General features: G+C 37.7%; 2 protein-coding genes across 2 annotated transcripts; one reads left to right on the forward strand and one right to left on the reverse strand.

The window, feature by feature from the left end:
* Positions 1-1,290, reverse strand: ATL2 (TOXICOS EN LEVADURA 2). Its single transcript, XM_089046874.1, has one exon. It carries the CDS (start codon positions 1,078-1,080, stop codon positions 169-171), a length of 912 nt encoding a protein of 303 aa, XP_088903000.1. The 5' UTR covers positions 1,081-1,290; the 3' UTR covers positions 1-168.
* A 10,010-nt stretch (positions 1,291-11,300) lies between these two features.
* LOC103323043 (uncharacterized) lies at positions 11,301-12,401 on the forward strand. Its single transcript, XM_008225001.2, is given in 3 exon segments — positions 11,301-11,609; positions 11,727-11,767; positions 11,769-12,401. Coding segments are annotated over 3 exon segments (540 nt in total). The 5' UTR covers positions 11,301-11,522; the 3' UTR covers positions 12,181-12,401.

Genomic DNA, 12,401 nt, shown 5'->3' on the forward strand with positions numbered 1-12,401 from the left:
TTAGAAAGAAAAAACATATCAATGAAATGAAGACGACCAAGTATATACAGCTACAAACACAGCGATAAATCCAGTGCTGCTACAATGCTGCCACGTATACATTGACTGATAAGTCGCCGGATGTCGCTGCCCAAAAAACAACATAAAATTACCGCCACGTCACCATCACTACTCTTTCCGAGTCTCTCGTCGTCCACCGACCTCGATATCCTCCGACTCGGCCACCGAACTACAACCGCCCGCGTTCCCTCCCGATGGAGAAACGCCTCCGTTTCGTCTGTCTCTGCTGAGCATTCTCGTAAACGACAGCATCCGACTCATCGGTGACCTGAACGCCTGGCTCGCCGGCGAGTCACCGCGGCCCGAGTCCTCCCCCCTCCCAAAACTCTCGTTCCTTCTCGGAACCACGATGTCCAGCGGTTTTATCCGCGAGCCCGACGACGTAGTTTCGGAATTACAACACTCGGAGCACAGCTCCGAACTCGGACCCGGTTCACCCCCTTCCAGTTCGCAAACATTCAAAACCATGTCGGCCCGGGTTTCCGACTCCGGACCCGGTTCCACCGGGGCCCGACAAAGGGGGCACGTCGAGTGAGAGTGGAACCACATGTCAATACACTCGATGTGGAAGCTGTGCTTACATTTCGGAAGCAATCGGCCCTTCTCGCCGTCCTCGAACTCGGACAAGCAGACGGCGCACTCCAAAATCGGCTGCTCACGAAACTGCGTTGTTTCAGTCGATTTAGAGGAGTAGACGAAGACGGGGAGGGAGTTGAGGATGGAGGCGTCGAGGCCGCGTGTGGGGGTAGAAAGGGCAGCGGCGTATGGGTCCTCGTGAAACATGATGTGGGTTCGGCGATTGCGGCGGTTGCGACGGAGATGGCGGCGGCGGGCGCGGAGGAGGTACCAGCGAGCGTAGAGGTGGAGGCAGACCATGAGGATGACGACGAAGAAGAGGATGATGATGGCACTGAGCATGATCTTGCCGCTGACGGCGTAGCCCTTGTTGTAGGTTTGGGGTGGTAAGGGGTCTTGCTGATCGGGGTCTGGGTGGTGGTCCCCGACTGGATTAAAAGCCATGGTGTTTGATTTTTGGTCAGAGAGAGAGAGAGAGAGAGATGGGGAATCTATGGAAAGGTGATGATATACGAGAATATTAATAAAGAGGGGGGAGGGGGAGGGCAAGTGGGAGGAAGCGAGGAAGGTTCTTGATAATTTCAGGGTTGAATTTTACTGCTGCTGCTGCTTTTTCTTACTTACATTACAACTCGAGTCTCTCTGCTCAATTAAAAGGAGAAAGAGGAAAGAGGAAGCCCGCGGTTTCTAACAGTCGCCTACCGAGGTTGACGCGGAATCCAATGAAATGACTTGCTTGCCCTTGTTTCACTTGCCAAATTTCCATATCCAACTGGTTGGCTGCTTCTCAGTATTTCCCTCCCTCATATCAATCATGCTCCAATATTCATGTGTTTCAAATTTTGGTTTATTGGTTTTATAGTATTTTATGTGATCATATCCATCATGCGCCGAGATTATTATTTTTTTATCTTCTCCTCCTTCTCTTATAGAAAGATTTGGACGAATTAATTTATTAATGTTGTGGATGGATACAGAAAAAATGTTGTTTCCCCACCGCAGAAGCATATGATGATTTAAAGTGTACTAGTTTACAAATAAGTGCTTCTCAACACGCACATATTAATAAATTTGATTTTAAAACGGGTAATTGGAAGAAATTGATTATAAGAGCACTTCCAGCAAGTGAGAATGTTGCCATGGCAAGATACTATTCAATTTTTTGTTTTTTTCACAAATTTGTTTACCTAAACAATTAATTTGGACAATATTTTCGGATGAGATTTTCTGATAAAATATTCGGATAAGATTTTCGGTTTCAAATTTCATATAAATTTTTTCAAGGATAAGATTTTGTTTACCTAAACAATTAATGCTTTGGTTGTGGTTAGTTTTTTATTTTTATTTTTTGAATGTATTTGAATGTTTTGAATAAAAAGGAATTTTATTTAATAGTTTCTTTGGTAACTCAAAGAAAACCAATACTACTAATAAAATAAAATTCATGAATTCCAACTAATTTTTAAAACAAAACATTAAAATACAATGAAATGAAAAGGCAAGCAAACTAACTTAAGGGTTTTCATCATTTAACCAATCCGTATTGGATGACAACAACACTCACACAACAAGACATCTTCTATGATGCTCCATGCCCCTCCGATTTCTTGAGAAAAAGCCATAATGATAGAGAAAAATTAAACTTGAAAATGAAAACAATTTAGAGTAAAAAGTGAAGAAAATATTGAATAGAAAGTGAATAATAGTTGGAGAAGGAGAAGATGTATGAGAATTTGTTGTTAAAACTGAAGAGTAGGTATTGGTATTTATAGAAAAAAGTTATTTTTTGGGATTTTTAAAAAAATTTACAATTTTGCCTTGAAAATGCAAGGCCGTTGGATTGACAACGATGAGCGATCGTTTAGGCCAGCCACGTGGACCCCACTCTACCCGGCCAGCCTTTCTTCTGGAAATTGTTTGGGCTCTCCCCAGCCCGAGCCCTAGGGCTGGAACTACTCTAAGACAACCCAACTAGTATTATATTAGGTGGTGCAAAGAGAGAGAAAATAACGGGTTGGGTTGGGTTGGGTTTTTAAGAAAATTCAAAGTCTAAGTCCGACTCATGGGCTAGGCTTGAGAAAGCCCATCAGTGGATCGGACTAAACCCAAGGGGCAGGTGAAATGGGCATACTTTATTCGAAAAGAAAAAGAAGAGGAGGAGAAAGAAACAATGTGTCATACAAAAAGAGGCACTCAACTGCATTATAATTAGACCGTAACACATTTTAAGAAATAATTTTAAAAAATAATAAGTATAAAAAAAAATATTTTTTAAAATGATGATATGAATAAATATGCAAATGCCTAGTGATGGGTTCAAGAAAAGCATGATTATATGTGGTGGTATATTATGTTTGGTGATATGGTTATGTTTGGTGATAATGATATATTGTTCGTCTTATTCTTGATTTATATAATTGTTGTATTAATAATTGACACAAATTAATGTGTTAATCATCCAATTATAAACTAGGAATGAGTAAAGAAAAGTAAATGAAATAAAACAAAACAAGAAACCCAAAATAAACACAAACAACAATTTCTATCACCCCTTTATCACCATTGTATCATCACCGTGTCACCATGTTAGCACCAATTTATCATGTTGTAGGCAGAGACGAATTATGAACTTCCTTTGTTTTTCAGTTTCGACAACTGTCCAGTTTTTGACCTATAACTTTTCAACCGTTTATGAAAATTTAGTGTATTTTATATGGTTGGATTCAGCTCAGAAAAATGAAGAACACAACGTGGACCAAATGTAAAAAAGGATACAAAATTGAGCAGAATTCAGTGGAAACAAATACAATGTTTCAAACAAGTAACACACACACAAAAATGAAAGAGGGGGGGTTTGTGATTCAAGTGATATAATCCTAATTCTAAACCCTTATTTATACATAATTATATATGTATGCGGGCCTAACGGACCAGGCTTTTGTGGACGGGCTGAGTCGGGCTTTCAACGTGGGCCCCATCAACCCATGAGCCCGCGGGCCAAATGATGAGGCCTGCTAAAATATGATATTAGGTTTGAATACTTTGGGTTGTTTTTTATTCTTCTCCATAAAGAGGTATATATAGGAGCTTACATATGAGGGTTTTACAAGGAATTAGATATAGTAAAGAATTAGGAAAATATCTCCTAATTGTACAATGATTTATCACTTATATAAAAAATAGGAAAGTAAATCTTTAATTCATCAAGGAATTAAATCTCTTTGATTAATTAGGAGACTCATGTCAACACTTCTCCTCAAGTTGGTGCATATATGTCACCAATGCCCAACTTGATAAGTGAGTCATGAAATACTCTTCCACAAACAGCTTTGGTTAAGATATCAGTTGATCTTCTGATTCACAATAATTCACAAACTTCGTGAGCCATTCTTCGATACTATGCTTTTGCACTAGATCGAGAAACCGTATTTTGCTTTTTACTCCGCTAAGTGACTAGGTTACCTCCCACAAATGTAAAGTAACTTGAAGTAGAGCGTCTATCCAGGATTTCCATTTTTTAGAACATTAATCTTTTCCCAATGGTGACTTTAAGTATCTTAAGATTGATCAACTGCATTCCTATGAGAAACAGTATAAATGACTAACCACACTCACAACATACACAATATCTGGTCTTTGAGCAAGTATGAAAAGTAGAACCTTTGGTGGTGGTGATAGAAGCAAGAGTTTGGGTAGCCATGAGTCTACAATAAGATAGAGAATCGTATGAGTTCTTAACATCGCTAAGATATAACATGAGAAGGTGAGGAAGGTGAAGTGAGAAATTTGATGTATGAATTTGATGTAGGAATTGGATTTAAGAGGTATGTGTATAAGATTTGAGGGTATGTATTTATAGATTTGGATAAGCGAGGATTTAAGTACTTTAGATTTGAGGGATTTGGATTTTAGGAAAAAATATGAGGAATTTGATTTAGGGTTTTGGATTTGAATATGAGAAATTTGAGATAAGGGTTTAGAGATAAAACAACTTTTCTTCACTCCCCTTCTCCCTTGCAGTATTTTCTTGGTAATACATCAATGTAATGGGGATACATAATTAAACATATCATTTTCACTCCCCCTCCCTTGAAGAGGAGGAGCTAAATTTCAAGAAGTCATAAGAGAACCTGGCTCTGATACCATGCTAAAATATGATATTAGGTTTGAATATTTTGGGTTGTTCTTTATTCTTCTCCATAATGAGGTATATATAGGAGTTTACATATGAGGGTTTTACAAGGAATTAGATATAGTAAAGAATTAGGAAAGTATCTCCTAATTGTACAATAATTTATCACTTATATAAAAAATAGGAAAGTAAATCATTAATTAATCAAGGAAGTAAATCTCCTTTATTAATTAGGAGACTCACATCAACAAGGCCTAGCTGAAAGTGCCTACTTGATACTGAAAACTGGTGGGCTCAACTTGTCACCAAAAAGTATTTAAGGCTTAAATCTTTCATTGAACAAAAGAAATGCTCCAATCAGTCTCTGGCCTGGAAAGCTATCTTTGATACTAGACCTCTATTATTGAAGGGATTAAGTTGGTTGGTGATGGGATTTATATCTATTTTTGGACCCATATTTGGGTTTTTCCCTTCCCACTAATCAACCTCATCCCCTTAAATCAAAGAACTTCTATTGGTTTTCAACTTAAAGTTTCTACTTTTATTTCTAATAACTTTTGGCTCAAGGATGCATTACCGACTATTCTTTCTCAAGATAATGTGAATCATATTCTTGCTAGTTCATATTCCTGTTTTTAGAATTACTGACAAAATGGTTTGGGGACCTAGTCCCAATGGCTTGTTCTCAGTGAAAAGTGCTTATAAAACTCAAATGCAAGAGGTTAATCCTCACCCGAATACTCAATTGCTTAATGTTTTATGGAATCAGACTCTTCCTCCTAAGATCAAATTGTTTGGTTGGCTTCTTCTGCATGGCAAATTGCCAGTCAGACAAAGACTTACCAGGTTCATTCCCAGTATTACTCTTCAGTTTGCACTCTGTCGGAATCAACCTGAATCTATTAATCACTTGTTCATGCATTGCAATTTTGCTCAGCCAGTTTGGAATTGTATCCATGGTTCTATAGCTCCTATTCCTACTGTTGGGGATCACATTGCTTGGTTATCTTCTTTAAACACTACTGATAACCAACATGGTCCTAATGATTTTTGCAAAGGTCTCTTTATCCGCAGGAAGATCTGGGATGCTCGTAACAACCTCATTTTTAAGGATGTGGCACCTCATCGTGCGCGAGTTCTCTATTGCCAATCTTATTCACCTAGACTACTGGAAGGCGAATCACAAGCTCAAGAAACCCAAACAGGTTGTTCCCCCTATCAAATGGAAGCCTCATCCCTCTGGTTGGATCAAGCTCAACTTCGATGGATCAATCAAAAATGGAGTTGCTACCACAAGCTTTTTTTTATTCAAAATGACAACCGCCCACACCCTTCTAAAAATATTGGAGTCAATTCCATTACTATGGCTGAATGCCTTGCTCTGAGAGATGGTCTAGCTCATGCAGTTCACCATGGATGGTGTAATATCATACTTGAATGTGACTCTAAAGTGATCATTGATGCTGCGAACAAGAAATGTTCTGCCCCCTGGAGTGTTATGCAACTTCTCCAAGATGTCTCACACTTGGCCTCCGTTTGTAATTTGATTAAATTCCAGCATGCTTTCAGAGAGGCTAACTCGGTTGCTGATGCTTTAGCTTCCTTGGGTCACTCTCTAACCCCTTCCAAGCTTTGGGTCGATAGTTTCCCTCTTTCTGTTGTTAATTCCTTTTATCTTGACCTTTTCGGGTCTGGGTACCTCGTGGGTCTAGGTTTGTGTAATTTTCCTTTTGCCACATCCAAAAATAAAATAAAAATAAAACCTGGTATTATATCGGTTGAGTCGGTTGTGCTATGAGCTATAATACAATGCGAGATCTCACTAGATAATGGGAGGGAGATATAGATAAATTTGAAGGGAAAAGGGCAAGCAAGAAAGCAAACTTGTCCAAGAAATGTTACTAATCTGGGTTGGCCCATATCGCATCAAAGAATGTTGGGATCCGTTTGTGCCTTTCAGCAACCAAGTAATGGTAGCGTCAGCTTGCCATATTCAAGCCCATTTAGAAAACCCAAACATTGAACATAAGCATTTCTTGTTTGTTGGGATGTATGGCACAGAGTCCAACGTACAGCGATGATTTTTAATTTCAAATTTCGATGGTGGAACGCTTATTCTTACATGGATATTGCTTGTCTTCTGTAAATTACAATTTGATATATGTTTAAAATAATTTATAAAAAACACAAAAAGAAAAATTAATACGCATATGTCATAATAGGAGTTTTTACTTACAAGAGAAGGAAGGAAGTATTTTCCTTCTCACATTCATCATAAGAATTTAACTCTTACTTTCTCACCTGGAAGTAGTTTTTTTATTTATTTATTTTTATAAACCTCGAACAATAACATTAGTTTTAAGAAATCAATGAAAAATCCAATATTTTTATCCATTATTAGCAACAATGGGAAAAAAAATAAAAATTGGTGTTTAGAATCTATTACATGGGCAGTCAAAGATTCATGAGGCCTCCCATACTAAACTCCCCACATGACATGTGAGTATTTTTTGTTCATTCTTTGAGGTGTTTGCCATTTTTGCATAAACAATTTTAATACTGCAGATGAACCGCGTGGGCTTGCTTTTCACCTTTTTTTAAATTTTTTTTTTTAAAAAAAAAATAAAAATGTAATTTATTTTCACTTGTTAGATATGCCGTTGTACAAGTGAGGATGATTTGGTTGGTTTCCATTTATACATTAAAATAGCAAACATGGTATGGAGGTCACGTGATTTGGTTCCCATATATTAAACCAGTCATGGATCTCCAAGAAATAAGGTGACAAGGTTTACTTGGGATTGAGAGCAAAAGTAACTTCTATTATTATTTTTGGGTCAGGATCGGAGAACACATATTTTTGACACATATTTTAACACACGTTTTCAACCATTAGATTAAAAGATTATGAATGGTTAGGATTGCATTTAAAATAAATAATTTACTCTCTTAAAAGTATAATTAATACACATTGGAAATGGTAAAACTTTTTATAGTTTTAAATCCTTTTTTAATCTTACATGGCCTCCTCTTTATAATTGCCCAGGTATTCTTCTTCCCTGTGGAGGATTTTCTAATTTATCCTTGTTCCAAAAGTAAACGGCAGCTCATAGGTAGCAAGAGTTAAGTATGTCCAGACGGCTCGAGTTTACCATCGATGAAATAGTTGGTATGGTATCCATAATGCAATGCCATTACCGTATTACGTACTTTGTCATCAGCACCATCCACTCCATCAACGATAAACGCAATTAATCCTTCTTCCACAAGCCCTTGCCCTTCCATCGCTCCTAATAAGAACAACTGTGGAAGTAACCAATAGATGGTCATGGGACCAGTGTGATCTCCAACTGCAACCCTCCTCTGAAGGGACTCTGCTGGCTTAAAATTGCTTGTCAAGAATTTCCTCCACTGCAGCTGAACGTCCAGCTTCGCATGCTGATATTAGTGCCAGAGCTCCATAGAAAAATACCCAGACTGCATCATCTAGGTCCGAGTACTCCGTGTAAAAATATAATGGCAGAGCCTGCAAGACTAATGTTAATGTTAGTTAGTACATGAGTGTGAAGTGGTTTAGGAAATGCTGGATAAGAAAGGAGGAGTAAATAGATTAAATACCTTGAATGCATAATGTAGCCTTGGAAAAATACAAGTATTTTTGGAGCCGCTTGCACACTGAACTACCCATGAGTTTCAAGAAAAACAATAATTAATCTGCTACCAAAATGACTTACAGCAACCAATAAGAATATACAAATTTTTTTTTTCATTCCAAGAAAATGAAAAACAAGAGGAAGAGGAAAACCAGAGACCGGGGTCTTTGCAAGATACCTAGTACCATTGTTGTTAATTGCAGTTTGCACATCTCAAGCCACCCCTCATGGTCACAGCCCCAACCTCCCCATCAACCACCACACTCTTAACTCCATAAACAACCGCCAATCTGTCTCTGTCTTTGTCTCTCCCCTGACATGCCCTCTCTCTCTCTTCCCCTCTTTCTGTTTCTCTTTCTCTGTCTTTCTCCTCATATCATCTCAAAATCTCCTTCACACTGGAAGGAATCAATCGTAAGATCAACATTAATTCCATTAACTGAAGGTTGCCAAAGAAGATTTCGTAAAATTAATTAATTAATTAGTAAAATTACTGCTGGTATTTTTTAGGTCTTGCAGATATGTGGAGCTTTCTCCACTGTTGTGCTCAACAATTCCATAGCACAATCATTCTAATTCAATCAACTTCTAATTAATTTATTAATGTTGTGGATGGATACAGAAAAAAATGTCATTTTCCCACCACGAGAAGCATATGATTTTTGTTTTTTCATAGAAGAGATAGTCTAAATTATAAGGAAAACAGATTTCTCACGCACACACTATTATGATTTATGGGAGTTTGAGCTGATAAGTTTATGATTTTAAAACTTAAAAAAAAAAAAGTAATAATAATAAAGAGGGTAATTGTAAGAAATTGATTATGAGACAACCTAATTGGTTGAAATTGTGTTTCTGGATAGTGAGAGAGACGAGGATGATGCTGCTGAGGATTGAGATTATATCGGTTGAGTCGGTTGTGCCATGAGCTAAACCGGCGCATAGACTACGGTGTGAGATCTCACTAGATGATGGGGGGAGGGAGATGCAAATAAATTTGCTAAAAAACACAAAAGATAAGGGAAAAGAGCAAGCAAGAAAGCAAATTTGCCCAAGAAATGTTACTAATCTGGGTTGGCACATTTCGCATCAAAGAATGTTGGGATCCGTTTCAGCAATCAAGGAATGGTAGCGTGAGCTTGGCCTATTCAAGCCCATTTAGAAAAACTACACATGAAACATAAGCATTTTTGTTTGTTGGGTTGTATGTCACAGAGTTTTAACGTATAGCGACGGTTTTAACTTCCTGTATTTCGATAGTAGAGCACTTATTCTCACATTCATCACAAGAGCATTTACAATGAGGGATTGTATTTTAGGGGGTGTAAAGCGACTTTTATATCCCATTTATACCTCTAGAAGTAATAAATGTGGTTTTTGCTCCAATAGGGAAGATGTAAATATAAAGATATATAATTTATTTTGCTTACTTTTGCCCATTTTTTCTAACTTTTTCTCTCGTAGGTCCCATCTGAAAGGGATGTAAATATTTAAAAAAAAAAAAGCACATGTGCATCTAAATTTACATCTTACGGTTGTGATGCAAATTTACAATTGTTTACACATCTCTATTGCAGGTGATTTTGATCACAAATGGTGTATATTTAACATACACCTCATTATATAACCCATACTGTAAGAATTTAACTTTATTTTCCCGTATGAAAGTAGTTTTTTAAGCGAAAAAAAAACCTCAGACAATAAGATTAGTATTAAGAAACTAATGAGAAATCAAATGTCGTTATCCATTATTAGCAACAATGGAAAAAAAGAAATTGGTGTTTACAATCTATTTATTCCCACCAAACAAGTGCGGCAAACTGATCACCCACCATAAGCACGTACATGCGTACAAAAAAGCACATGAACAGTCAAAGATTCATGAGCTACTTGACAATCTTGACTCCACCCACCTGACATGACATGTGAGCTTTTGTTGTTCATTCTTTGAGGTGTTGGCCATTTTTGCATAAACAATTTTTAATGCCGCAGATAAATCCCGTGGGCTTGGTTTTACATTAAAATAGCAAACACGGTATGGAGGTCACGTGATTTGGTTTACGTATATTAAACCAGTCATGGATCTCCAAGAGCAAAACTAACTTGTATTATTATTCTTTGTTACTTGTTCTTAATACATTTCTTTCTTTTTTAGCTGAATGCATTTTGACTGGCTTTTTCTGATCCTCTTAGATTCCGCACTGGTGCGCTTTCAGCCTTTCAGCTTTGTTCTTGATAAGCTAGCTTTACATTTAGAGGATTCTTTACAGGCTTTTCGGCATGTAATTTATATTTTTTACCTTGGCCAATGCCCACGCCAGAACTTCAATCTAATATGAAATTAATAGGTTAAAGTTCAAATCAAATTCAATTTGTACCATTCAATTAGTAGGCAAAAGATGCATTAGTGTAGTGGTTTGGATTAATTGCTTTTCAAGAAAAGGTTCTGAATTAGTCTAGCATCCGTGTAGTGTGTGTAAGTTTAGTATACTATCGTTTTAATAGAAAATGTCCTTAAAAAAATATCATTGTACCTTGCAAAAAGTCATTAACTCTTATGTTAGTCAATTCTGTTTTCTCTGAAGAGTCACAACATGTCTAATAAGAAACTAATTTGTGAAGTGACAAATGAAATTACCAATTCATTTCGTGAGAAGGCTTTATATAATTCAAATTAAATTATATATTTAAACATATAAACACACCCAAAACCCATAACAGTTGATTTTGAGGTTGATTTTGGGTGTGTTTCTATGTTTAACTTGGATTGGGTTTAGTATTTATGTAATTCAAATTATTTATATTTAATTAATAAAGTATAGTTGGAAACTTGGAAGTGTAAAAGGTTTATAGAGCATTTACTAGGGCTTACCAATACCCAACGGCCATTACTCTTCCCACACGCTCTAGAGCCCCCAAAAGCTCTTTTTCACTCCACCCCACTTTCCTTCCCTCCTCCTCTTTTTTCTTCTCCCTTTGCCCTCTTTCATTTTCTGCTGCTAAGAAAAACCAAATCTTTAGGACACTTTGCTCTGCTTTCCCACAAACAGAACCCAAAAAACTCATCCTTCCTTAGAAACACATCCAAACATACATAGAAAATGTCTAACAAGTCACCAATATTTCCGATGCCACAACCTCAACACTTCAGCGACTATGGCTTTGACCCTCAAATCGACTATTTTCAGGTCCCATTAATCTTCACCATTTCTCTCTTTCTATATCTCTCTCTCTCAATGCTTTTACTCTGCATAAAAGTTTTTATCTGATTCTGACCCTTTTCTTTTCTTGTCAAAAACATCAAGGTCCTGGAAGAAGCAAGAAGACACAAACGTGAGACCAACAAGATCCATAGACTCCATACACTTCAAGCTCCAAAAACCCATCTCCAAAGACGACCCCAAAAAGACCCACAAGGCCAAGAAGCGCTGGTGGAAAAGCGCTCTGCTTTTCTTCAAATGCATCACCCACCACCACCATGGCCACAACAATCGCAGCGAAGAAGACGTGCACCAGGCCAGGGCTAATGCCTTCAGGGCCTCAATTTCAGGTCCCGTCTATATCACAGAGAGCAGAAGTGACTCGAGCACGCCTTACCGTACGACAAGCAGGCCGTCGTCGGGACCCCTCTCCGGAACTCTGTCTCCGGCAAGTAGGGGTGAGCTGGACATTCCTTATCTCAGCCTCAGGGAGCTTAACATGGAGCAGCAGCAACAGAGGAACTCTACCTCTGCCATGCCCATATATTTGGTTACTTGATTACTATTTTACTTGAGTGATTAGATTAATCATATTGTTAGTCTTTGGAGAGCCATATATATATTTTACTAAGCGCTCTTCTTTTGATTGATTAAATGGGGGGTGTTAATTGGGGTTTGTTTGTCCATTTTTGATCCTTTGGAGGACAGCTAGATCCTCCTTTTGGTGTTTGTTGCTCACTTTTTCAAGCTATGAAACTAATGAACCCTGCTTTGACTTAA

Source organism: Prunus mume, linkage group LG2 (genome assembly GCF_029339155.1).
Source record: "Prunus mume cultivar Tortuosa linkage group LG2, ASM2933915v1, whole genome shotgun sequence".
NCBI classification, from domain to species: domain Eukaryota; kingdom Viridiplantae; phylum Streptophyta; class Magnoliopsida; order Rosales; family Rosaceae; genus Prunus; species Prunus mume.